We start from the raw sequence: 25,038 nt of genomic DNA, 5'->3' as shown, positions 1-25,038 counted from the left end.
GATCGGAAAGGAAATCAGTAGTATTGCACATCACTACTGAAATAATTAAATTATATTATTAAATAAATTAAACAATTTATAAATAAATTATTAAATAAATTAAATAATTTCCCCCAGGGATCAATAAAGTATTCTGATTCTGATTCTGAAAACCTACACTGTAATATGTTGCTGCCGCCCTGTGTTGGCTCGCAGGCACAGCAGATTGGTTGGCGGAGTGGATGTTGTGAAGGAGACCACGCCCCCTCTCAGAGTTTGGCAGCGGGGGATGGTGTGAAGGAAGGCAGGAAACCATGGATCCCACTAAAGAACAGCTGGAGAAAACGGTGGACATTTATCGAGATACGTGGGTCCGCTTCCTGGGTATGTGTTGTTTAATTGGTTTCTGGTTACCTGCGCTAAATTCACTGCCGGGACAGAGTGTGGACCAAATGCTAGCTAGCTCGGAGTTAGCAAAGGCAGCTAACCACTCTCCTCAATATCTATTTATAGTAAAGTTGCCTGTTCAAGGTCGTTTTATTACTGCATGGTATAATTTTGAAGCATTGAAGGTATGCTCGGCAGTGTCGCGGTTTTGTTTCCACACTGTTATGTAAGACGCAGTGCGCTACTAACTCCACGGCGTGTAGTTGTCCCGGTTAGCCCTTAAAATCACTCAGTGAAGGCAGTTGACAAGCAAGTTGAGACAGTGACTCAACCACTGAGAAACGGCCAGGCGTGATCCTATTTAAGGTTAGTGTATTTCTCCCTTTACTTCCCCATCTCTACCAGCTATTACAGCGAGGGAGGGCGCGAGCAGCAACCAGTCCTGAAGGGCATCAACTCTGCAGCTGTTCCCACAGGCTACATGCCTCCTCAGCTTTCATAACATATACTAGACAGCAGTAACACGGTAGTAGCAGTGTGTATGCGGCGTAATGTGCATTCCTGTCATTTTTGTATGTGTCAATATGCCGCAACAGTGAAAGCACCTACATGTTAATTCAGCTGCAACAATGATCTTATTACGATGTGTGCCGGTATTCATGTGGATGCTACTTTGACTTTAACTTAAAAGCACTGAAGGTCAAGCATGCCACTCATGGCAAAAGCAGTCCTCCACCTGACAAAAACCTCGAACATGAATAACAGAGGCGGATACTGTCCCAGCGTCCAGATTCCCCAAGCTCCCAACGTGAAGGGCAGAGTAACCTGCTGGACACAAAGGATCTGCTGATAATTTCCTGGTGACAAAATACAGGACACCCCCTGAGGTCAGGTCCGAGCTGTTTTGGCAGCACAAGGGTGACCTAAAAGTATTAACCATCAGTTTTTTGTTTTCCAGCTATATTATTCTGTACATTAAGAAACATTACACATTTCTACATGAAATTATTATTAATATTACATGTCTCCATACTGCGATGAAATTGCCAGGTGGTGGTTATCCAATTCAAACTTAACTGATCTTAATTATAACAAAATAATCAGTTAAATTAGTAGGAAGATCCATTAATGACCTTTGAGATTACTTAAATTCCTTACGTTTGGTTGTTTTAGAGATATTTTGAGCATGTTACCACAAAGTATTGAATGGCGCACTTTTCCCCCCCCCAAATCAAAGTGTTTTGGCAGTGAAACACAGGAGGCTATTTATTGGTGGATGGCAATAGAAGAGACAGTGGCTTGTCTGATGTGCTTGTAGATTAATACCAATTTACTTTTATAATCTAATGCTAATAAATAATGCAGCAGAATTGCCCCGCTGCGTACGTGAGCACTCACTAATTGTTCATGGAAATCTCTAAACGTCACTTTTATCACCCACGTCCTGCTATCTTTTTCAGCATTTGTGGTCCTTATCTCTGCTGCTTATCTTATCTTGTGAGCACATAAAACACACCCAATCTCTCTAACTAACGTTCCTGTCTTGCTGGGCAAACAGCAGTCATGGCATATTTTCTTATTAGACAGTGCTTTCTTAGATTACCTCATCAGTACATTTGATGGCATGCACTGTAGAAAAGAAGGGCTCTTATCTTTTGGTTAATGTTACTCTCACCTTCTGGTCCAAATCCAGTAGCTGATCTGGACAGTAACAGTCAAATATTTAAAATGAAAGTGTACCATGTGATGAAATCTGGGACTTTGGGACGTAGCCATGATTACTGCTGTGTAGCATCCCCCCCTTCTTGTAACAATAGTCCATAAATGTCTGGGAACTGAGGTCAGTTGCTTGACTTTTGGGAGAGGAATATTGTTCCGTCCTTGTCTGATATAGGACTCTAGATGCTCAGCAGTCCTGGGTCTTCTTTGCTGCATTTTTCGTTTCATGATGCATTAATTGTCTTTTCAGTTGGAAGAAAATCTGGACTGCAGGCAGGCCAGTTCAGCACCTGGACTATTTGACTATGAAGCCATTCTGCTGTAATAGACACAGTTTGTGGTTTAGTATAGTCCTGCTGAAGTATGCAAGCACTGTGTGGATGGGAGCATGTTGCTCTAAAACCTTTCAGCATTGGTAATGCTTTTCCAGATGTGCCAGCTGCCAGTTCTATAGGCAGTAATGTACCCCCATACCATAAGAGATGCATGCTCTTGAACTGTGTGCTGATGCTGAAGTCAAATGGTCTCTCTCCCCTTTAAACCTTAGGAGACAGAGTCAAAGCAGCCATTCTTAATTTAAACCTTGGCAAAATACACAAGAGATGAGTTGTGAAAAATGACAGTTTGAGTTATTTTTTAGATATCTCACTGCAGTCTCAGTGTGTCTCCTTGCACCTGTGCCTCAGCAATAAGTCCTGGATTGTCAAAACAGTCATTTTCAGTTTGGGTAAGTGGAGGAAGTAGCAGGAAAGCAAATTTAGTAGGTGGAACAGGTTAAGAAGGTGGAATTGTGTTGATATTGTCAAAAAACAAAACCCAAAACAACCTTGAAATGACTGAAAACCAGTGTGAGCTATGTTAAAAGCTGCAGCCAAACCAATTGTGCATATACTTGAAGTGTTGCAGTTCTTGTTTAGCCTGATTTTTATTTCTATTATGATGTGATCACTGTCGGGTGTGTTTGGAACTGGTTCAGGCTGCAAGGCATTTATTCCTCCAGTTCAGCAACTTTTGCCATGGCTGGTTTTTGTAGAAGGTCGTCTTGTGGCCTACGTTCTTTGTGAAAACACCAATCGTAACATTATAAGATCCATGATGTTTGCCTATACTTCAATCAATCGCTTGGTATTCGGTAACCTCTGTCTTTTGTATACAGGTGCTGCTACTCTGACTGCTCTTTCTTTTAGTTTTATGTGACTTGTGGTCGAGACAAAAACAAGCACTACATCGTGTATACTCAGACTATTTTTGATTACATGTGATTCAGCTGATTTTTGATGTGTTAAAACACAAAGCTTGTGACAGACATGTTGGCAGTGCTTGAACAGTAGCTTCAGTTTTGCCCGCAGTACCCTTGATGTAATCATAGAGCAGCAGCAGAATTTGACTCCACCACGCTCCACTGGTTCTGTTGTCACTGAACCAAAGATAATGCTTCTGTGTGACTGGTGTTAATTGTACCAGTGATGTTCATGTACTATGGGATATGGCGCAGGTGACTTCTTAATATAAGATCTAGGAAGTGTAAGTCATTCCACCATCATTGGAATGGAAATGGAAAGAGATACAGCTGTTTATTAGCCCCTTCGTTTCAGGATTTGTATCCTGTCCTGCGATCTAGCTTATAAATAAATACTGCAGAGATCCTCTACTTTGAATATCATAAATTCTTTATTATTATGAATAAAAGTTTAGAACTGTTAATTAGCTTTCTGCTCTGGAGCTTCAGCACCTGATAGGCTATTGTGTATGTAAAGCAGACTTAGAATGCATTTATATCTCTGTTCCCACAGGGTATGCCAACGAAGTCGGGGAGGCCTTTCGTGCTCTTGTGCCAGTGAGCTTGGTATGGGGCAGCTATGCTGTGGCCACTGCATATGTTACTGCTGATGCCGTGGACAAAGGGAAGAAAGCAGCTGTGGTGAGATATTGCCATTAGTTTATTGTATCTTCATTAATAAACCTTATAGGGTACATTTTCATTTTTATGTAACAAGGAAAGGGTTTAATTACATCTTAGCTTTTAGTGACTTTAAGTTGAATTCTAATTCGTTTTCCCCCTTGCTGAGATTCATTTGTGTTTGTCTGACCTTGATATTTACCAACTACCAGGTGTACATTGCAAGTTTGTGTGTAAAAAAACAACCCCTAGTCACATGTGCTCAGGATCCAGCATGGTACTTTAGATGTGCAAAGGTCTGTACAGGCTTGCAACTAGCTGTGAAAATGAATGTAAATTCGCTCATGTTCTCCAATAGTCCAGAACACAACACTTTCTTTCCTGTATTTACTTTTATTCCTCCCGCCCCAGACACATCTGGCCAATAAGCAGACTGGACATTCTCACTTGGGTTGTAGTGACACATGTTAGTTTGATTGGAGTTCCCTTGGATTTTTCTGTGTGAACAGAAACCAAACCACAGAGAAAAGCTACAAGTTTGCAAACCCATCATCTAAATTGGACCATAATAAATGAACCATAGGTGTGAAAATGACCTTAGTTGATCTGAGATCCCTGGAATGGATTTGATCTTGAGACATGGTACTTTATAAGTGTTTTTATTTGAACAGTTTGACTTTTACATACTAAAACTGGCAAGTAAATATATATGTTTTTAATGGGTTATAAGCCCCACAATTGTCCACTATCTGAAAGGATCATAAAGAAACACAGACATGTTTCTATTTTCCTCTTATTGTTCTTTCTTTGTATTCTTTTTTTCTTCTTGAACCTCAAGGCAAAAAATTCTGAAATTTGTCCCACTGATTTGCTAAACCAAACTTGGGACATAGATCATTTGGCACAGCTGTAAGCAAACATTTACTATCTCAATAAATGTCTATGTGTCATGATGTCAACCTAATACGAGATCTAGGGAGACTGTGCATTCCTTGTAACACCTCATAGTTGCAACTGCAAAATTGAATTTGATCATTGTTTAAAATAAATTAATGGAAACTATTTTTTTCTTCATTTTTTGCAAAAGGTGGTACAAGTGATCTTCAGACTAAAAGAGAATGCATTTTTCATATTGCTGCTTGTAGCTTTTGGTTCAATTGAAAAGTCCAGCTAAACTTGCTTATCCCCTTCACTGCTTCTTGAAAGTTTCATCATTAACTGTGTTTAAAACCTGACCACAACAGTTGTGACAACCCTCATTTTTCCAAATATCCAACTGTGTCTCAAGGCTCATGGGGACAACCCAGGGAGGACAACAAAGGTTGCTGTGGCAGTGGTGGACACATTTGTGTGGCAGGCTCTTGCATCCGTGATCATCCCAGGATTTACCATTAATCGTGTGTGTGCCGCGTCGCTGTACCTGTTAGGAAGGACCACGAGGTGGCCATTACCTGTCCGCAAGTGGACCACCACTGCTATAGGTCTCTCTACAATCCCCTTCATCATCACTCCAATAGACAGGTAAGCACAAGTTACAGTATATTCACTCACTCATCCAAATCATTGAATTCAATGGCACTTCCTGTTCCAACAAGACTGCATACCAGTGCACAAAGCAAGGTCCATAAAACATGGATCTTCCAACACCTCACAAGTGGGCTTGTGGAAGAATGATAAACGCACTCCTAAACCTTGTGGATAGCCTTCCCGGACTGACATCATATTAAATCCTATTAAAGCCTGTGTTGTATATGTTTAAATAGATTATTTTTAACATGATTTTTCAAATGTTTCTACTGTAACACATTTAGTGGCTCAGCAGTATTATGTCTTCATGGGATTTGTCTTTCCCCAACAAATGTCCTATTCACTGCTACTTAAAGGATAAAATATACAGGGCCCAGGTGTTTCGAGACATGTGAGACACATGAAAGAAGAAATGCATTGCTTGTTTTTTCATGGGAGTAGAATAATGCTAGATGTATTCCTTAAAATACCTAAAAAAAACAAGCAAAAAATACAAAAAAAGTCGTGCTAAAAATTCAGAAATATTTGTAAAAATTACACCTAATTAGTTTAAAGCTTTTAGTTTAAAGAGCTGAAATGTTTTATATCATCCCTTGTTGATGAAGCCTGAAAAGGTTACACTACCCTAAGCACAATGTATAGTGGTCATTAATAATAATAAAAAAAGAGGAATATTAATTGGTGATTAATTTTATCCCAAAGTTTGGGGAATTGCTTTGTTACAACCAAAACATTAAACACAAAGTTAAAAAAAAGAGCCTTAAATATCCATCTATTTTCTGATAGTTACTTGGTCTCGGGTGCAGCAGTCTGAGCGGAGTTGCTCACACCAACTCTCCGAGGCCACCACCTCCAGGAGGATCCTCAGGTGGACATACCTGAAACACCTCATTTAGCATACGGGAGCCATCCTGGCCAGATTCCACCACAACCTTAACTTCCCCCCGTAGGTGCAGAGGAGTACCACTCTGGTCTGAGTCCCTCCCCAACTAATGTCTTCAGCTTGTCTATAATGAAAGAGTCCCTCCCTTGGGGGGAAGCCCCACCACTTGTAAGGGCAATCTCATCCTTTCTGACACTACCCAGGTTGATTCCCCAAATAAAGAACTTGATTAAAACAGAAAAAATAAATTAACATAAAGGAAAGGATCTCATAGGTAAAAACCTAAATAAAATACAGCAGAACAGAATAAGAATCTCAGTAAGTTAAAAAAAAAGCAGATAAAATAAGAGAGGTTATTTATTTAAAATATGGGTGCTGCACAATATTACATGTACAACTACCTTCCCTTTATAAGTAAATTCAGCCGCTATCACTCACTGATAAAACGTTGCATAACAGCAGCCGTTGAAAGCAGAAGTGTTCTTTGCAGCACTTCTGCTTTAGGAAATGGAACCAGAAATAATTTCATGGTAAATAAAAGCATTTTCACTCCCATGTTCTCTGCAGGTCAGTGGATTACCTGCTGGACTCCAGCCTTCGGAAGGTCTACGGTGATGAAGAGAAGCACAAATAAGGAGGGATCACGGAGGACAGACTGTCCCCCTTCTAACTGAGCAGGAATCCAGTCTGTCTGTACAGACACATTGCTGATGTGTAAAGAAGGGATCCATGAAATGAGATTAGTCCACAATTAGTCAGATAAACTATAATACTGTAGTTTTTTTTTTAATTGCAGAACTATGAAATGTACTACATTAGTTAAGATAGATAAGAAGTGAAAACTGACTGTGTGAAATATCCCTTTTGGGGAATTTAAAACTCTCAGGGGCGATCTGGGTGGTGACAGCAAAATATTTAAATGGATATGATGGGTTAAAAAAAAGTACTTTACATAGTACAGTGAACCTCTGCTCTTTGGGAGCGGTATACATATATATATATATGTTTACTATACTCCTGATATCTTATAGAGACACAGCACAATGTGAACTGTTACTCTGAGGCTTCACTTGCTGTATTTATTAACCATATTCAGCGGTACTGTAATGACAGGCCAAAAAGCCATTCTGTTATTCATTGCCAACTTAAAGTTTGACTTTGTTTTTGTCCTTTTTTTGAAAGGGTTTTCTTACTTGGAAGGTTAGTGAAAGCATTCTTTACAAGCATCTGTGTATACAGTACCAGAGCAGTGTGGACTACAGTGTAATTTACTGCAGTCTGAAGATGTTAGATCTATAACTACATGTCTCTCTGGCACCAAGAGTGTTGATTCCTGTAGGCCTCAGATTAAACTGATTGATCAGACTTTGAATGATCACTGTCCAAAGGGCCAGTTTAATAGATTTGCTAAAAACATTTTAAGTGATTCAGAAATATGCAGATACTCTGTGCTTATAAGCAGTTCTTTGAGACGTCAAGAGACGTGTGCTGAATCTCATGCTGAACTATGCAAGGGAAAAAGTAACTTGCCAGTAAATGGACATCGTTTTCCCGTCTTGTGAGTGCGCACAAATTTTGATGAAAATGTAGCGCGATACTTTGATTAGATGTCACTTTTTTTTAGCTGAAACACTGAGGTAAAGGCCATCAGCAATAACCTTTTTTTAACATGTTTGTGTCACGCTGTTTTATTTTTGTCAGTGAGGGAAAAGCCTGTGATGTTTCACGTGGTGACACAAAGAAGTGATGCCAGTCACAAGATCACCTAAGCACTGCTTTGTTTTGTTTGAGGGGGGTTTCCATTAAAACACATACTCAAATCTCCAGGATGTGCAGTATTTAATGTTATCATCTTACTGTAAGCACGTTTACTTTGTGGTGTTTTTCAGGCTGATTTTAGTCTTATTTTCATTTGTAATAGCAGGAAGCGTAGAGGCTCTGAAGTCTGCTTGCAGTTAATGTACTGATCAGCTGTGCTAAAGGGAATCGGGACACTTGAATGACATATTGATGTCATCGATTACACCAGTGCTTTTTCTGCTGTGACATGTCAAAATGCCTGCCTTGATTAGAAAGTGTACCGGTGCCACCCTTGTGAAAATGCTCTTATTCAGTTTCAACATTTCTGATTTGCATGCTGCAAAAAAAGGAGGGGGGGGGGGTTTCTTTAAAATGTATGTGTGACTTGTGTGACTGTGTGTTACAAGCGGGAATAATGAGTCACAGTTTCAGCCTTAACTGACAAAAAAATTAAAGGTCAAACCTCAAACTTTCGTTTACTGTAGTTCACAACATGGAGTGTGATGAATGTTAAAGCTCCATTCATTAGAGTGGATATCTGATATTAAGCAGTCCTGTTATTCTGTACCAAAGCTGTAACGAAATAAATGATCTGTGTCTGTTCATGGTTTGTTTCAGTGATCGCTTTAATCTCATCACACCTGCTTCTCAAGTTATTTATATTTATGGCTTTAACGTTCTCCGAGTATCCACCTCTGAACTTCAGACAGAATATTGGATTTTACGATGCACTTCCTGGAAGAACACTCTTCTCTGCTGTTTCAAGTGGCAGCATAACAACTTGCTCTTTGTGTGGTCAATTTCTGTTTGACTGACTGTCACTTTCTGATGAAAGCGGTGTAGTTTAACCACTGAAATGGGGGCTCTCTAAAGGACACCAAAGCAGGCGATTTGAGAGCTCAGTTGCTGCAATTTGCCTTGATTGAGTCAGGACAACACAGCTGATGTCACTTCTGTAGATAAGGTGGCTGCATTAAAAAAGCCAAGGGAAAGCTGGTTGTGAGCTTCTGTGATCATGTTTGTGCTTTGGTGTGTGTTTTTGGCCTTTTTGGCCATGCCTGGTGGTCATTCAGGTAAGAAAACAGCAGCATGCGTCTACTGTTGGGTCAGGATCTGATAAATTGGCTTATATTTTTGAGTATCTACATGCAGCCATGCTTCAGTACACCCAGGAAGAGTGGCTTATCACTGAGAATCCGCAGTATGTTGATGCTGATGGACAGTTTGTAGCAGTCCAGGATGGCATGCCTGAAAGTTCATCAGAAGTTGCCAGAACACTGGAAGCCAAGGACCAGATGAAATCAACTACCCCAGAACAATTTCTTGTGAGGGAACAAGGTGGGTTGAGGTTTCATACCTTTAACACGATCGCTAACAGCATTAATAATGACCTCTTTTGGTCATCCTGCACACCTTAAGATTTGATTTGTGACACTTCTGCTTTGTTAGACTTCAAAAAAGCCGAAGGATCAGCAGTGTGGAAAATTGCCCTGGTAGTAGCCATCCTGCTGGTGTCTGTAGTGGGATTGCTGAGCACGGCCTACTACCTGTGTGTCTGGAGAGGAGGCAGAATCTACTATCAGGCTCAGAAGGAGGGTTATGCTTAAATAAAGGAAATGTTTTGTAGTAACTCCCACAAGTCCTTGTCTAATTTCAATTGTTTGTGGTTCATGTGAGGATGTTTGCAACACGCTGCTCTGTTTTGTAAGTCTTGACTGATTCGGTGTTACTTGTTCATACTAGGTGCCTAAAAATGAGGCAGTGATGAAGTCTATAAAAAGCAATGTGATTACATATAATGAAAGTGATATGGTGGTCCCCAAACCACTGTCTGCTCTTTTCAGGCTCTAAAAATCATTCTTTAGCCCACATGCTGCACATGTTTAATCTTTACCATGTATCACATGCAGATGCCACTTTGTTAGGTACACTTTAACTGCTTGTCAGCTGAGCTACTTTCAGCTGCTGCGAGACTATGATGCCCTCATGTTGGTCTTCAAGGAGTATTTCCGATAACTTGGCGAATCTATGCCATGAAAACTTGCAGCAATTCTTGCTAAGCACTGGACCTCCTACTTTACATTTCTGTACCACAATTTATGGACAGGAACAAAAAATAGAACCTGCAAGATATTTGTAAACCTAAACTTGGGTTTTTATGTACGCACTACAGATCCAATGCCAATTCTGTAACACGTGCACAACGCGGGCATCTCCACAGCGATACTATTCAACTGTAATGAACTACGGCATCTCGAGAGAAGCCTTTTCAGACCACAACTAGGCATTTACATTTATTTAAAAAAACAAAAAAGTTGCTTGTTGTGCATCTTGCAGCCACTGGGTGTCATCACTAACACAATTTTTGGATAAGGCTTGAGCTGTTTAACTATAAGAGCTGCTTCTGCACAATTGCAGTCATGCTGTTGCACTGTGAGCTTATACTCTGTTACATATGGTAATGTCTGAACCTCAGACATTTTCTGTTGTGCTGCATGTCCATAAGCCTCATGACTCAAAGTCTGGCTTTAAGCGCTTTGTGTTTATGCACCGTTAAAAGCTAATTTAAAATTTTTTTTAAATTTATTTTTAATTTAACACAAACATTGCTTCTGCCTTGCTCTTTGTGAATAATGTGTTTGCTGGCCAGCAGAGACGAAAACGCCCATTCTTGTAGAGGACAAATTGGTCATTGTGTAAATGAGCTTAGGCAGTCTCGTGCCAACATGCCTCAAGGTGCTGTACATCTTGAATGCCTTAATAAAATCTACCTGACCTGTGTTTTCTTTTGCAACCATCAATCTTCCATTACTAAAGCCCTCCTCTCTTTGCAAACTCTACTTAATGTTCTTGTTGGCCGCCTTTGGCAAACAATTTTGTCTTCATAAGAATTAATCTTGATCAGAATTATGGCAGAGGTGGATGGCAGGCTGTTGGCAAAAACTGTGTACTGCTACGAGTAAAGAGTAATGTTTTAATTCGGTGTCAAGCAGCAAAGCTCACATCAAATCCACAAACATTTATAAGTCCCCTTTGAGCAATATCAGGTGGCATTAGGGGGCCCATGGAGACAAAACACTGATGAATTGAATTAATCTCCCCCGCTGTGATGGATGGGCCTGTTCACAGGGGGCTGGAAAAGGGGAGCATTGTTCATCTGTCACTCCAATTGCCATGTCCCTCTATGATTTGTGCCTGGGTTACGAAAGCCACAAGTGGCCAAAAGACCTGCCTTTCTCCTTCTCACATGTGTGTGTGTGTGTGTGTGTGTGTGTGCGTTTTCTCTCCATGATTTCCCACCCTTTCATTTGCTCCTCTACATCCCCATAACCTACTCTGATATCCACAGTCTGAAGCAAAAAAACTTGAATGTCATGAGTGTTTTGTTTTGTTTTTTAGTTTAATATATATCGGATAAAACTCACATTCGGTGGTGCACTTTATTAAGGCTAAAAAGCTGTTCTTTAAACTCCAAATGTTGCTCAAGTTTTAACTTCTCTGTGCTCTTTGGCAGTACAGTGCCATGAAAAAGTATTTGTCCAAGCTAAGTATTTTGGACGTGTCACATTTAACTGCTTCATATGGTCAAACAAGTGTTAATATAAGACACAAATAGCACGAGTCAATACAAAATGCAGTTTCTAAATGATGATTTAAACAGAAGCTATCTAAACCAACTTGGGCCTACGTGGAAAAAGTATTTGCCCTTCCCCTGCTGAATCATAAATTAGCTATAATTAACCACTTTTTTTTTCTTCGACAGCTAAGTTCAATGTCACTGCCGCACCCCGGCCTGATTACCATCAAACCTCACTTAAATAGAACCTGTCTGACAAAGTGAGGCACACAAAGGTCTCAAAGAGCAACACATCATGCCATGATCTAAACAACAGCTACGGACTAATTATGCTACTTTCATGCAATTCCTGTAAAAATATATACTGAAGCTAGATGAAGCCCAGAGTTTCCGAAACGAACACATTTTATCTCCCCTTTAGGCCAGCTTCATTCCTCTCATAAACAGAAGGTAACAGGCAAATATAAATTATGTCAGGCATTAGAAAGACATCTAAAAATGTACAGCATCTTTACTTTACATGTGTACACTACGCGACTTTTGCTACGAGGTAAAACTCGAACTCTTTTGCTTGGTGCGTGCTCTCTGAGCTTATGTGCATTATTACGTTCCATTGAAATATGAGTTGAAAGCAGAGATAGTGGTGTTATGCCTTCATTTCTTGTCATAACCTCTTCCCTAATCCCCTTTTCCTGCTTTAACAGTACAGTCCATGTAAGTACAAAGTGGAAGAGTATGAGTACCTTTTTTGGCCCTCTTGTCTTCAAAAAAAACTTTTTTTTTTTCTTGCTTTGACCTTGTGCCTCAGAGTCTCAGATTGGCTTTGCTGAGCTCCTCATGATCCCATATTAAAAAACATTGTATTGACAGTAAGGCGTGCGACTTTCCCTCTTTTGGGATGCACAAGGCACATAACCTGTTTGAACTTAAACTTGAACGTTGCCAAGGCCGCCATCTTGGCTCAGAGCTTTCACTCTGTGCGGTTTCTCTAAAGCGCTTGCCCCTTGAAAAGCAGCTGCTAAAGGCTCCGATGTTTGAAGCCCATTCACTGGACAAAGCTTAGATGTGTTCACAGGTTTTATGCTACATGTGGATAACAAACTAAAATCCAATCAGCTGCTGGTTGATATCTGGTGCCTGCGAGCAGACTGTGCTGCTGAGCGCTATGAAACTCTCAGTAGGTGGACTGGAGTTAAAGCAGCAGTCATGCCCAATAAAGCCTGAAAGTGAGGGTGTCTGTTTAGCTCACTGGCTGGAGCAGATGACCCATGTGCCATAAGGCTATTGCAGAGGCCCGGGTGTGAATCTGCCCCAGGCTGTTTCCTGCTCTCTCTCTCTCCCAGCTTTTGTCTTAAATCTAAACTGTCCTGTCATAATAAAGGGTAAAAAGCCCCAAATAAGAAGAGGGAAAAAGGATGCTGATGCATTGCTGTGGTATGTGTGTGTGCGCTGAGCTTGAAAAAGTTAGAAAATTGCAATAAGATGCTATGGAAAGCACGAGCTTCTTGTTTAGTGAATGATGATATAGGTTTCAATCAGCAAGATAATTAAGGTTTTAGAGCTACACTGCATAAGATCTAGAAGTGGTGGGGTTGGAAGCCTTTTACAAGTCTGTCCATGCATGTTGCACAGCACATATTTACTGCTGACTTCTCTTGAGTTAGGGCATGTCTACTAATTGGAAGGTTGGTGGTTCGATCCCCGGCTGCTCTGGTTTGTATGCCAAAGTATCGTTACAGAAGAGTGAAAAAAAAACCAAACAGCCCATTTACCATAGCCAGTCAACCAAATTTCACAGAAATAGCTCCCTTTAAAACCACATTTATTAAATTCATGATGATTTTTCTGAACACCAGAAATATCCTGTGTTTTTTCATTTGACTCTCAGATAAAAGGGCAGGAAAAAAGTCTGTTCTCTTTAAGATAAAATCAACTAAAACGAATGGACAAAATTAAAATGATTAGAACTGGGCCATAATTATATCCCACTACTGGTAAAAGCATTAAAAAAAGCCTAAAAAGTGGTGGTTGCCACACAACTCGGTCTCTTTCACTCTCTCTCACAAATGCACACACGCTGCTCTTAGTGCCCCCCTTTTAGTGAAGGACTATGTTTGTGGAAAGGCCATTTTAAGGGCACCAACTGAAATGTTTAACGTTCGCCGGTCGATTTATTGAGGTCAGGGGAAGGCTACGTTTTGAAAAATAGAAGAGCGGGTCGTGTTTGGATTGATTTTCATGAATGATTTTATGCTGTGAGCAAAAGAGAAACAAAAGACAATCACAGCACATCAAATCATGGCCACAAAAGAAAATAAGGGGAGGTGACATAAAAAATGAAGGCCACGGCCAGAGCCGTGTCACTGAGCGTTAAGCTAATAAATATCAGTTTGTTTCTTGGAAATGTGAAGACAAAGAGCGTGAAGAACTCTGCTGGATTAAGCTGTTACAAGTGTTGAAGGGGGGAAGAAGGGGGTATTAGCACATTGTTGCTATTGTGTAGTTGCTGATTTATTTCCAACTTGAAAATAAAGTCCAAAGAGAGTATTTGATTTGAAAATGTGGGGTGAAATAATAATAGCAATCAACACTAAATCATTTAAAAAACAAAAACAAACATCAGATATTACAGCTAGGAAATCTATATGGTGTCATTAAAAGACCTACATTCTGCTATATACAGGGAAATAAGGGTCTTCATTTTGATAAATGATGACAACACTGGCTTTTATTCATGTGGTTCAGTATTTATTCCGACTCTATTGGCTCAATACTAGCATGACAGAACTGCTACGTTGTTTCTATCCTCTACGTTCAGCATAGCTCGCTTAATTGTTTTAAATAAATTATTACCTTTTTGGAAATGGAAAAAATACACCTCAAAGACACACTGTGAAATCTGCCTGCACCTTTTTCTGTTGGCCGTCACGTCTATTTTATTTATAGCTTATGACACATTTAAAAGAACAGAAGTTCATCCAAAGTGCTTTAGAAACAGACGCGTTACATTCCAGGTCTCTAACAAACCCAGTTTCAAAACACATGAAAAGCTAAAAGGTGTTTTATCGACTTATTATTGTGGAAAGTAAAACTCACAGTTATTTAGTCATCATTGAAAGCTGTTCAGAATTTGCAAGTTGATGATATGATTCATCTCATAAGTCATGACACACTCCTTGCCCCCACGTTAGCCTCCTTTATAGGTTAAGAATATTGGTTTTGGTATCAGTGATACTGGTCCTGTATGTACTTGGTATCAGTGTTGCCAAGCACTACTGTGTGATACAGTCTGTGTGCTCTGTATGCTGGCAGAGCTCTCTCTCGTTCTCTCTTTGTGAAATGAATTAGGAGAACATGAAAACTGAGCAGACCTTCAGCGATACATTATGTATGAGAGCGCTTGAAGGCTCCTGCTGAATTCTGTTCAGGTGGCATCAGAGGGTGCAGCCAAGTGGAAATGTTGCCGTGGTCACTTCAAATCCACTATCTGTGGTAATCTTTCTACATGAAAGAGCCACACATGACTCCAGCCATACTCTTCCACAACGAAACCACGTTTCTATAGTGGTCGCTGAGGATTAAAGGCCTCGCTCTAACCTCTGGGCTATCTTCTACCCTGCATAACTTTGCAGCTGCTATTTGCAATGTAAATTAAAATCTATATTTTGTTTACCGTCTCGCACTTGTGTGTGCTAATCAGCTTCTCTGCATCGTTAGAGGCTCGCTGCGTACACCCTGTGCAGCGGTGAGTGTGACAGCTCGACGTAATTCTAAAAATCAGATAACCTACCATATGATTCCTCATCTTCTGTTGTTGCGCGATAACATCTAATTTCCCCATCTCTTGAGTCATCTTACAAAGACATCATCTGCTCATCGTGAAATCAATATGCTGCGGAAACACCATTACAACAGTCTTCACAGCGTGCTTGAGTGAATCACTCGAGATCTGAGATGAAAAACGCACACACGCAGGTACACAAATACACCGTCTCCTGTGTCCTTGCATATAATAAGAATAATTCGACTTTCGGTGTGTAATTTAAGTTTGTCTCATTGCACATTCAGAAAAAAAGGTAATCAGGAGATCGGCACCGGTATCAGGATGAATTATGGTGGGTTCATAGGGGACAGAGAGATGTTGTTGGTGAAAGGCACAGTGCTGCCTTTAGTAGTAGCAAAAAAATCAAAATATTAAAACATGCAGGCAGTGCTGTCCCCTCACTGCAAAAAAGTGGGTTTAAGAGACAAGCAGGTCAGGTAGGGCCGCTCTGTTTCCTCACATGTAGATGCTTCCACCGTCCAAAGTCCCGCACTTGAGGACAAATTAAAGGAAAAACAGGAATAAACTGCATGGGTAAGATGATGAGTCCCAGAGTACTTTAATGGGGTTTGGCTCTGATTCCAAAGTTCCTGGAAGTCTAGCGGAGGGAGAACGAGGATCACTCTCATGAAAGACATTCCCTCATTTGGTGCTTTGATGGATGGTGGTAGACAGCGCTGTCTGACGCATCAGGCTAAAATCTCCCATGGACATTCAGCTGGGTTGCATAAGATCCACATCATATTAATGCTCATCAAACCATTCGGTGACTCCTCGTGCAATATTGATGGGGCCATTGTCATCCTGGAAGAGACCACTTCCTACAGGGTAGGGATGTTTCATAATGGGATGAAAGTAATCAATCAGGGCAATTTACTTAATTTTTTTATTTTATTTTATTTTTTACAATAACCCTTCATTTTAAGGAGACTATCTGACCCAAACCATGCAAACAAAATTCCCAGATCTTCCCGTTTCCCACACAGATGGAGCAGAGGATCCTGTTTTTCCCTTTCATTATTCACCTTTCTATATGCAATGACTAACTGGTGATTTTAAAGTAGCTCTAGGTGCAAATGAATGACCATGAATTGTTGTCTCTCTCTGTCAACCCTGTAATGGACTGGTGACCTGTTTGTACTGTACTGCCACCTTTTCCCAAAAGTCGGCCGTCAGCTTTGCAACCTTTTAAAAGATTAGTCAGTGGCAGTTACTGAAATTATTTGCTTTACTACTGACAACAGAAGAGTCAACCACCATGCTGTGTGCTCTGTGAGACTTTGAGCTAAATGCTAACACAAGCTAGCTCATAATAATAACGGTAACACTCTGATGCTGAGCAGGAACAGCACAATGTTTAACATGCTAATGTCTGCAAATTGGCACTAGACAGAAAGCAAAGCATTGAACCAAAGCATCAGAGAAAATAAAATATGGATGATGGTGGTTCTACACGATGGAGTGGAGCTCAGAATCACAACTGAGAAGTGAAATAAACAAAAATAAACAAAAAATCTGCATCCCTTGATATGATAAAATAAAATAATCTGCCTCCATCTCAGCCACGTCTCTCTGACTTTGTCTCCACATTGCCCACCTGCCCTCTGATAGGCTCATTTCCAATCTTCACATCTCTGCCATACATCATACCAGGTCTCTCTATTATCTTGTAAACCTTTCCTGTCAGTCTTTGCTGTTACCGCTCTGTCACAAATCACCCCTGATACTTGTCTTCACCTGCTCCACCCTGCCTGGACTCTGTCCTTTGGGTATCTTGTGCACTGTCTATCGCTTTAGATCGTTGAACCCAGGTATTTAAACTCATTTACCTTCCCTACCTCTTCTCCTTGCACCCTTCCACCTGTCTCCTTTTCACTCACACATATATTCTGTCTTACTTGACTACTGACTTTCATTCCTCTTTTCTCCAGTGCATGCCTCCACCTCTCCAGCCTCTCTTCCACCTGCTCACTATTCTCACTACAGTTCACAGTGTTGTCTATAAACAAACATCAGTCCACAGAAACTCCTGCCTGACCTAATCTGTCAGCCTGTCCATTACCAGCAAACAAGAAGGGGCACAGACCAGCTTAAACCCATGTGCCAGTCCTACTGCACTCCACACCGCTGTCTCGCTGCCCCATCCTCACCATCGCCACTTCTGACTTCCTCATGCAGTACCGCAGTTCCTCTCTTGGCACCCTATAATATGCTTTCTCTAGATCCACAAAGACAGTGCAGCTTCCTCTGACCTTCTCTATACTTCTCCATCAAAACTCTCAAAGCAGACATCACATCTGCAGTGCTCTTTCTCAGCCAACTGACTGTCAGCTCTGTTTGTAACCGAGTTTCAACAACTCCTTCCCATAGCTTCACGATATGGCTCCTCAGTTTTATCCCTCTGTAGTTACTACTCTGCACATCAGCCTTGTTTTTAAAAAATCAGTACTGGTACACTGCTTTTCCATTCCTCAGCCCTTTCTTACTCTCCAGGATTGCCCACTGCCCTCTCTCCAAGACATATTCATACCTGCACAGGTAAGTCACTAGACAATTTAATAAAGACAGTAAGATTCATCTTTTTGGAAATATGAATGTATGTATAAAATAACTGAGCCAATTAATAATGTAAATGTTGATCACCTGGCTTTCAATAATCCGATGGTGCACTAATAAAAGGAAAGGTATCCTCTCAGTCATTAGGATTCATCCTCTAAGAGGAAATGTGTATGCAAAATCTGATGGGGATGCTTTTACTGTCTTCTAGATATTTACACCAGTGATGGATCAAGTGACTGACCAACATGCAACGTGCCTATATGCAGACATTTAAAATGGATTGTCTTTAGAATATTTGGCTCTGGGCCTATGATGGCCAAGTTAATATGCAGTAACCTGAAGTGGAGCCCAGCAGCTAGACAGTATCTTCCTAAGAATCAAAGCAAAATCAGATTGAGCAGTTAAAAACAATAACAACAACGAGCCGATGACAGCCTAGGAGAAGTCAGACCTGTAGACATCCCCTCTTTTAAAGTCCCTCTCTCTCCTTCTCTCTCTGGCACTGCTATAATTTTCCCGGGTGAAATGATGGATGAGGCGGTGTCAGCCCATGTTCATTATAATGCACACTATCTATTCTTCTCAGCCAGACTCTCCGCGCTCCAGGAAATGCCAGAGTGGTATTGGACCCACGAAGAGAGGCGAGAATCCCATCTGATTTTACCGAGAGGATTTGCTGCTAGGTGCATGTTAACTCAGCACACGGTAATTCATCAATCGCTAATGAAGATACTGCGAGGCGACTGCTCATTCTCAAAAGAAACACATTCCTCTCTGGCTGTGAATGATGAACTCCCTTTGATGCCCATAATCCCCTGCAATATGCTCGTCTTGAATTAATAATAATGTGGATGGCGGCCTTTGTGTGAAACATTTGGAAAACACAGCAGTGTTTGTCCCTGAAAACTGATTTTCACAATCACATTCAAAGTAACGTCTTCATGAAGTGTAAATCCATGGCTAGGAATGTCTCTAGTTCTGCCTTATCAAAAGCAATCAACTACATGTGCAAGCTGTATCACAACCTTAAAATACATTTCCTGTGGGTGAAACATGGCACGGTGGTGCAGTGATTAGCACTGTCACCTCACAGCAAGAAGGTTGTGGGTTTTAATATACTGGCTGGCTGACTGGGAAATTTGTGTGGAGAAAGCATGGATTGCTCTATTAGCCCTGCGACAGACTGCTGTCCTGCCCAGGGTGTACCGTGCCTCTTGCCCTGTGACAGCTGGGGTGTCCACCACCACTATAACCTTAAATTGGATGAGCAGAAGAAAATAGTTTTATGGAGGTGGCTTAACAAGATGACAATTATTGGTGTTTTTCTATTATTCACACCCTTATGTGACCATTTTTTGGCCCTCATATTAAATAAATAGCCTAATTAAAGTATATATTTTACAATCACGCTTGTTAACATGTCAAATTTGTAATTAACCGTGTGCTACTCTGATTATAAACGTGACTAAAATAACGCAGTGGATGTGGATGTTATTTTTTGACATGTACCTAACCCACCCTGGCAAAGGCAGCGCCTTCCCCAAGTGTCAGCTGCCTCGGCAGCAGAGGAGGGTGACCCAGCGCGCCGTATAAACACTGCTCAGTACTGCCTCCAGGAACACCGCAAAAAGCACAAAGTACTGATTTGGACTCCAAAGATCCCGATCAGATCAAGTGACCGTGAGATTTGCCAGAACAAATGGGATGCACAGATATCTCACCACCCAATGAATCCAAAGGCTCTGCTGCCCACATTCCCATGGGAGGTCCTGTGTCTGTGCCCACATGAGTCAGAGCTGTTTTGGTATCACAGGGGACAGGGCTGATTTCTGTCAACAACTTTTATTTGCTCCACAGCAGTTTCACAGTTATAGGAAATGTCTTTGTTTGTGATTGTTCATGTGGTGCAAACCTTTTCAAGCGTATTAGCAACAGAAAAAAAAATCTTACTAATAAGGATGTTTTCCAACTTAAACTTTGGCTGTTATATCTCATCATGAATATTTAATATCACTAATAAATATTTAAGAACCACAAACACATTTTTTAGGAGCATTAATAAAACTTGATGTCCTGACTGATATAAAGCGTCCTTTTACATGTCAGGAGACACACTTCCTGAATAAAGCGCACACGGATGCACGGCACATCTAAACAGATTGTCCGGACAAACATATTATCTTTAATCACAGCAGTAATGCTTCCTTTCTCCTCGGTCAGCAGGGGCCTGACAAAGGGGAAATGTGTGGCATATTGAAATAGATTTATTCAAACTGATAGCATCTCATCCTATCAGCTTCACACCAAGTGGGCCAAACTGTCTTCAAAGCCTTTAAGGGTGTATTGAACAAAAGAGGGGGGAAAAGTGTCCAAATGAGTTCTGGATCATTCCAGGAGCAAAGGGATCGATAACCACCAGGCTAAGCTCCTCTCGCTCATCCATCTGATTCATATCTTGCCCTCTCTCTGCTTTTTTTTTTTTTTTTTTTTTTTTGTGCAGATATGAGAGGAATCACCAGACTAAAGGCTTCTGGTCTGTGGCAATATGTACCAGCTTCTGGCTGTTTTCTCAAATACATAAAGCTGTATGTAGTGATTAATGTGAGAACTGAACCAGTGTCAGGATGGACTAGATAAGTCAGCATATTGCGATCTTCACTGGAAACATAAGGCAACAAAGGGAATATACAGACATCCGTAAATAGCTCTGTTAGATCTGGAATTAGAGGTAACGTCTCTTGTGTGGAAAGGATCTTCTGATTAGCCTGGAAGTGCCACTGAGCAACTGTTTATACACTTCAAATAAGGTTCAGATGGCTGCAAATTTTGTGAAAAGTTTGCATCATGTGTCCACCTGACAGTCATGACTCACATGATTAAATTAATCAAAACACTACATCAGTCAGTTATTGTTAGTATTATTACAAATACTGTTTTATATTACTAATTTCTTTTTATATATATTATTCATGTATGTCACTTTTAGAATGCGTCTAACGAGCCATACAAAGGCTGTGAGACACTGGTGGCCCTTCTCAGCTGCTTTTTCTCTAAAGATAACATCTCAGTTCAACAGAGGGAAAATAATACACGGGCAGGTGGTTTTGTAGTGTGTAAGCACTTAAAAATCATTATATGACTCCAAATGAAAAAGTCAGATCAGGTCAGTGTTCAATGACATATTTCATTTTTCTGAGGGCGGAGAGATGAAAAGCTTTTGGGCTAAATAAAGTAACTATTGAATCTTAAGGCCTCTAGGGGGATCCACATGCAAAGGTCTGCATATTCTTCTGTTTTGAGCAAGAGCAGCCCAGTTACTTCAGTGTAGTCAGAAAAGACTCTTTTCAGAAAAAAAAAGAGCATCAGGTTAGCATAACTAAGTAACTGCTGAGCAAGATTAAAGACTGAATCCAGTTAACTTTGATATCCAACCATAAAGAAAACCCAAGCAAATATAATGTATGTACAGCATGTGAGTCACTAACAGTATCACAAATATTTTATGTGCTGACTTCTGAATGGCCTCTGCAGTACAAGGAAAGAGTGTCTGCATAATAATGCTTTGTTCTTAGGCCTCAAAGGAGACTGCTTGACACAGGACCTGAACCGCATGTTTATGGATGGAGTTTACAAAAATCTCTAACAGCACACTTGTAATATAAATATAACTTGTGTACACTGCATTGACAGAATAATAATCAGTACATATTATTATAATGCACTTCCACTGGATAGATTAAATCAAGCAAAAATTGGAATATTTCCAGGCAATTTCATGTCTTTGGTACCGGTATTCTGCCTGGAAACCCGAGTAAGTATCAAATCAAATCAAATCAAATCAAATCACTTTTATTGTCACATCACATGTGCAGGTACACTGGTACAGCACATGTGAGTGAAATTCTTGTGTGCGAGCTTCACAAGCAACAGAGTTGTGCAAGAATACAATAACGTAAAACAAGCAAAATATAAGAATGGCTAAATCTGAGACTAATAAATATATGTACAATATATAATAGTATATGCATTACTGGATGTGTATACTAAATATGTTTTTCTACGTGTGTGTGTGTGTGTGTGTGTGTGTGTACACATATTTTACAAATTAAACAGAGTAAACAATAAAATAAAATATATAAAAATATACAGAGTTGGTTGAGACATGTGCAAAACAGAGGCATTTATATACAGTGTGGAGTGCATAATGTTGAAGTTCCAGTAGTGGAGGTGAGGTATCTATGAAGTGTTCAGCAGTCTGATGGCCTGATGGAAAAAGCTGTCTCTCAGTCTGCTGGTACGGGACCGGATGCTGCAGAACCTCCTTCCTGATGGAAGTAGTCTGAACAGTTTATGGCTGGGGTGACTGGAGTCCTTGATGATCCTCCCCGCTTTCCTCAGGCAGCGCTTCCTGTAGATGTCTTGGAGGGAGGAAAGCTCACCTCCAATTATCCGTTCAGAGCGAAGTATTTGTGATGGGTTGAGTTTGTTGGCTTACTTAAATTTGAAATTAAAATTTAACAATAGCATGAGATTCTTTTCAAATTATTTATTTGATCTATTTTCATGCTAAAACAATAACTACACATATTACAAAGAAAAAAGCATCAATGACAGAATTTGCTAAGTGTGTACACAATTGTTGATCTTGAGAGGAAACCAACAAATCTCTATTCAAACCAGCATTTATCAAATGTGTGGCCTTAATGTTTTGGAATATGTAAAGCTGTAAGCAAATTACAGAGGTACTTTCACTTTTAATGCTGTTTTAATGTATAGTAAAGGCTTTAGCAAACTATTGCCCAGTTGCGAAAGCCTGAATGGGGCCGTATCAGCAGGCTACTATTATCTCCCAATATTAGCTATTTGTTGATCTATCATTAATAACACCCGATAGATAAAAATGTAAAAAGCAAAGAGACGAAAGAAACACCCTTCAGCATAGTTTGTTCACCACCAGGCGAATAACTTAATAACTAACAGGAATTCGGTATCTTAATTTAAAAAAAAAAGTGCTTGACTGTTTTCTTTTTCTTTTTTTGTAAAACTGTACATTCGAAAATTCATTGATGACAGCAACAATTATATTTTAGCATTAAAAATATATTCAAAATGCATTTTAGCATTTTTAAATGTTTTTAAAAATAAATATTTAACTTTTTTGACACCATACACTAAAACAATAGTTGAAATATAGTAGTAAGTAGATATACAGTTAAACAGCCAACTCAACATGACCTTGGTTCTGGCGTCTTAGGCCTTGGGGCTAGGGTGGGGTTCATGGTGGACTTGACTCGTGATAACCTGTGTGTCTTTCAAATCTTGGCTGTGGCCCTGAATACAACCACTCTAAATAACTCCCAATCTTTGGTTTGACTCCTATTGAGTATTTTCATTTTTTCGCGTGAGACAAGCCTCAGAAATGTTTTCAGGTTATATGTGATGCACATGCTGAGTGTAAGACTAACCTACATAGATATCTCTTATGAAACACTGTGTGCTCAGTAAGTCATTCTGACCTCTATTCTGTCACATCCTCTGTTGTCAGAGCACAGATACATTATGTAACCAATGCATCACAGAATGACACCGTGCAGTGATAAAAATAATATATATATATATATATATAAAATAATAACCCTTCACGGCGCGTTTCAGGCAGAACAAAAGATCACAGAAACAAAGCGCACTGTCGCGTCCGCCTCTAATATCAAATACACTCAACTACTGTAATCCTGGACTTTGATCACGTGAGTACAAACTTGGCCAAATGGAAAAGGCGAGTCTCGGGTAGTACGCTTCCGACCGCCATTACATTACAATGCGCGGTGGGCTGGACGATCGTGCGCGAAGAAACGCCACAGCGCTCGGCGTAAAACAAACAGACACGGAGGGTGAGAGTGACACATTCGGGCTGCGCGCACGCATACACTTCCATAGCTGCATAATAACGCCGTCTGAGAGATAAACAATGAGGAAGGAGTCGCCGCCGAGGAAACCAAACACGCCTTTGAGGATTTAATTCAATAGCGAAAGAGAAACAGGAGGATGCGCTTTTAAATGCCGAGGTGGTGCTTTATGAGACATTTCAAATATCTTTATATCTGCAGCATGCAACATATTCTTTATGTCAGCAACGGGCGCCAGACAAGGACGGACACTACTGCTTGAACTGTGCGTTTTTAAAGAAATCCTACCTGATATATGTATTTTTTTTTCTGGTGTGCAAGACTGAGGCTGTTGTGGTCGCAAGAGGACGTTTCGTAATGATACAAAGCTGAAAGGAAGGAAGGATTTTTTCAAACCTCCGTCTGCACAGACGCCTGTTTGTCGTTTTCCTGCTGGTGGAGTGAGCCCTGCAAGAAGAGTTTTTTTCTTGTCTCAACGCTTTGACTCATGATTCAGGCTAACTGAGGAGCCCGCTCGACTTTGTCCGTCCTGCCGCGGAGGAGCACTTGGTTGGTTGGTTGGTGTGTGTTTGTGTGTGTGTGGAGGGGGAAGCTTTTTTTAGAGACCTCTCCGTCTGCGCTCCCGTTTAATTCAAGAGCAACAGAGGGATTAAACATTCCTGCCCGCACCACCCGTTTGTGTGTGTGAATGTGTGTGTGTGTGTGTGTTTTCACGCACACTGGGGTTACATTATTGTGAGAGGAACGGTTGTGACAAGAAAGACGGCTATAAATAGCACACGCGATTCTCGAAAACTATCACAAGTGGTGCATCAGCTTGTGGAAACGGAATCAGATATCCTGCGTGCTCCTCAACTTGATTGTTTCGCAGTGCAGCGATTATATTTCAAGAAGTTTTGACTCTTTAATTTTTTTTGTTTGTTTTAGGAGGAGGAGAGGAGGTAGGCTGTTCCCAGAGCGAGGAAGAAAAGGGAGTCG

General features: G+C 40.5%; 1 protein-coding gene across 1 annotated transcript; it reads left to right on the top strand.

The window, feature by feature from the left end:
- The first annotated feature begins 221 nt into the window (after positions 1-221).
- mtfp1 (mitochondrial fission process 1) lies at positions 222-8,800 on the top strand. The gene is made up of 4 exons (XM_005930065.3): positions 222-363; positions 3,879-4,006; positions 5,274-5,506; positions 6,963-8,800. The coding sequence occupies exons 1-4, from the start codon at positions 294-296 to the stop codon at positions 7,027-7,029; spliced, it is 498 nt and encodes a 165-aa protein (XP_005930127.1). The 5' UTR covers positions 222-293; the 3' UTR covers positions 7,030-8,800.
- The last annotated feature ends 16,238 nt before the right edge of the window (positions 8,801-25,038 follow it).

Source organism: Haplochromis burtoni, unplaced genomic scaffold (assembly GCF_018398535.1).
Source record: "Haplochromis burtoni strain Fernald_Lab_line unplaced genomic scaffold, NCSU_Asbu1 Contig_72, whole genome shotgun sequence".
In the NCBI taxonomy this organism is placed as follows: domain Eukaryota; kingdom Metazoa; phylum Chordata; class Actinopteri; order Cichliformes; family Cichlidae; genus Haplochromis; species Haplochromis burtoni.
Note: the sequence above shows the minus strand (reverse complement) of the source record. Positions and strands in the feature narration are given on the sequence as shown.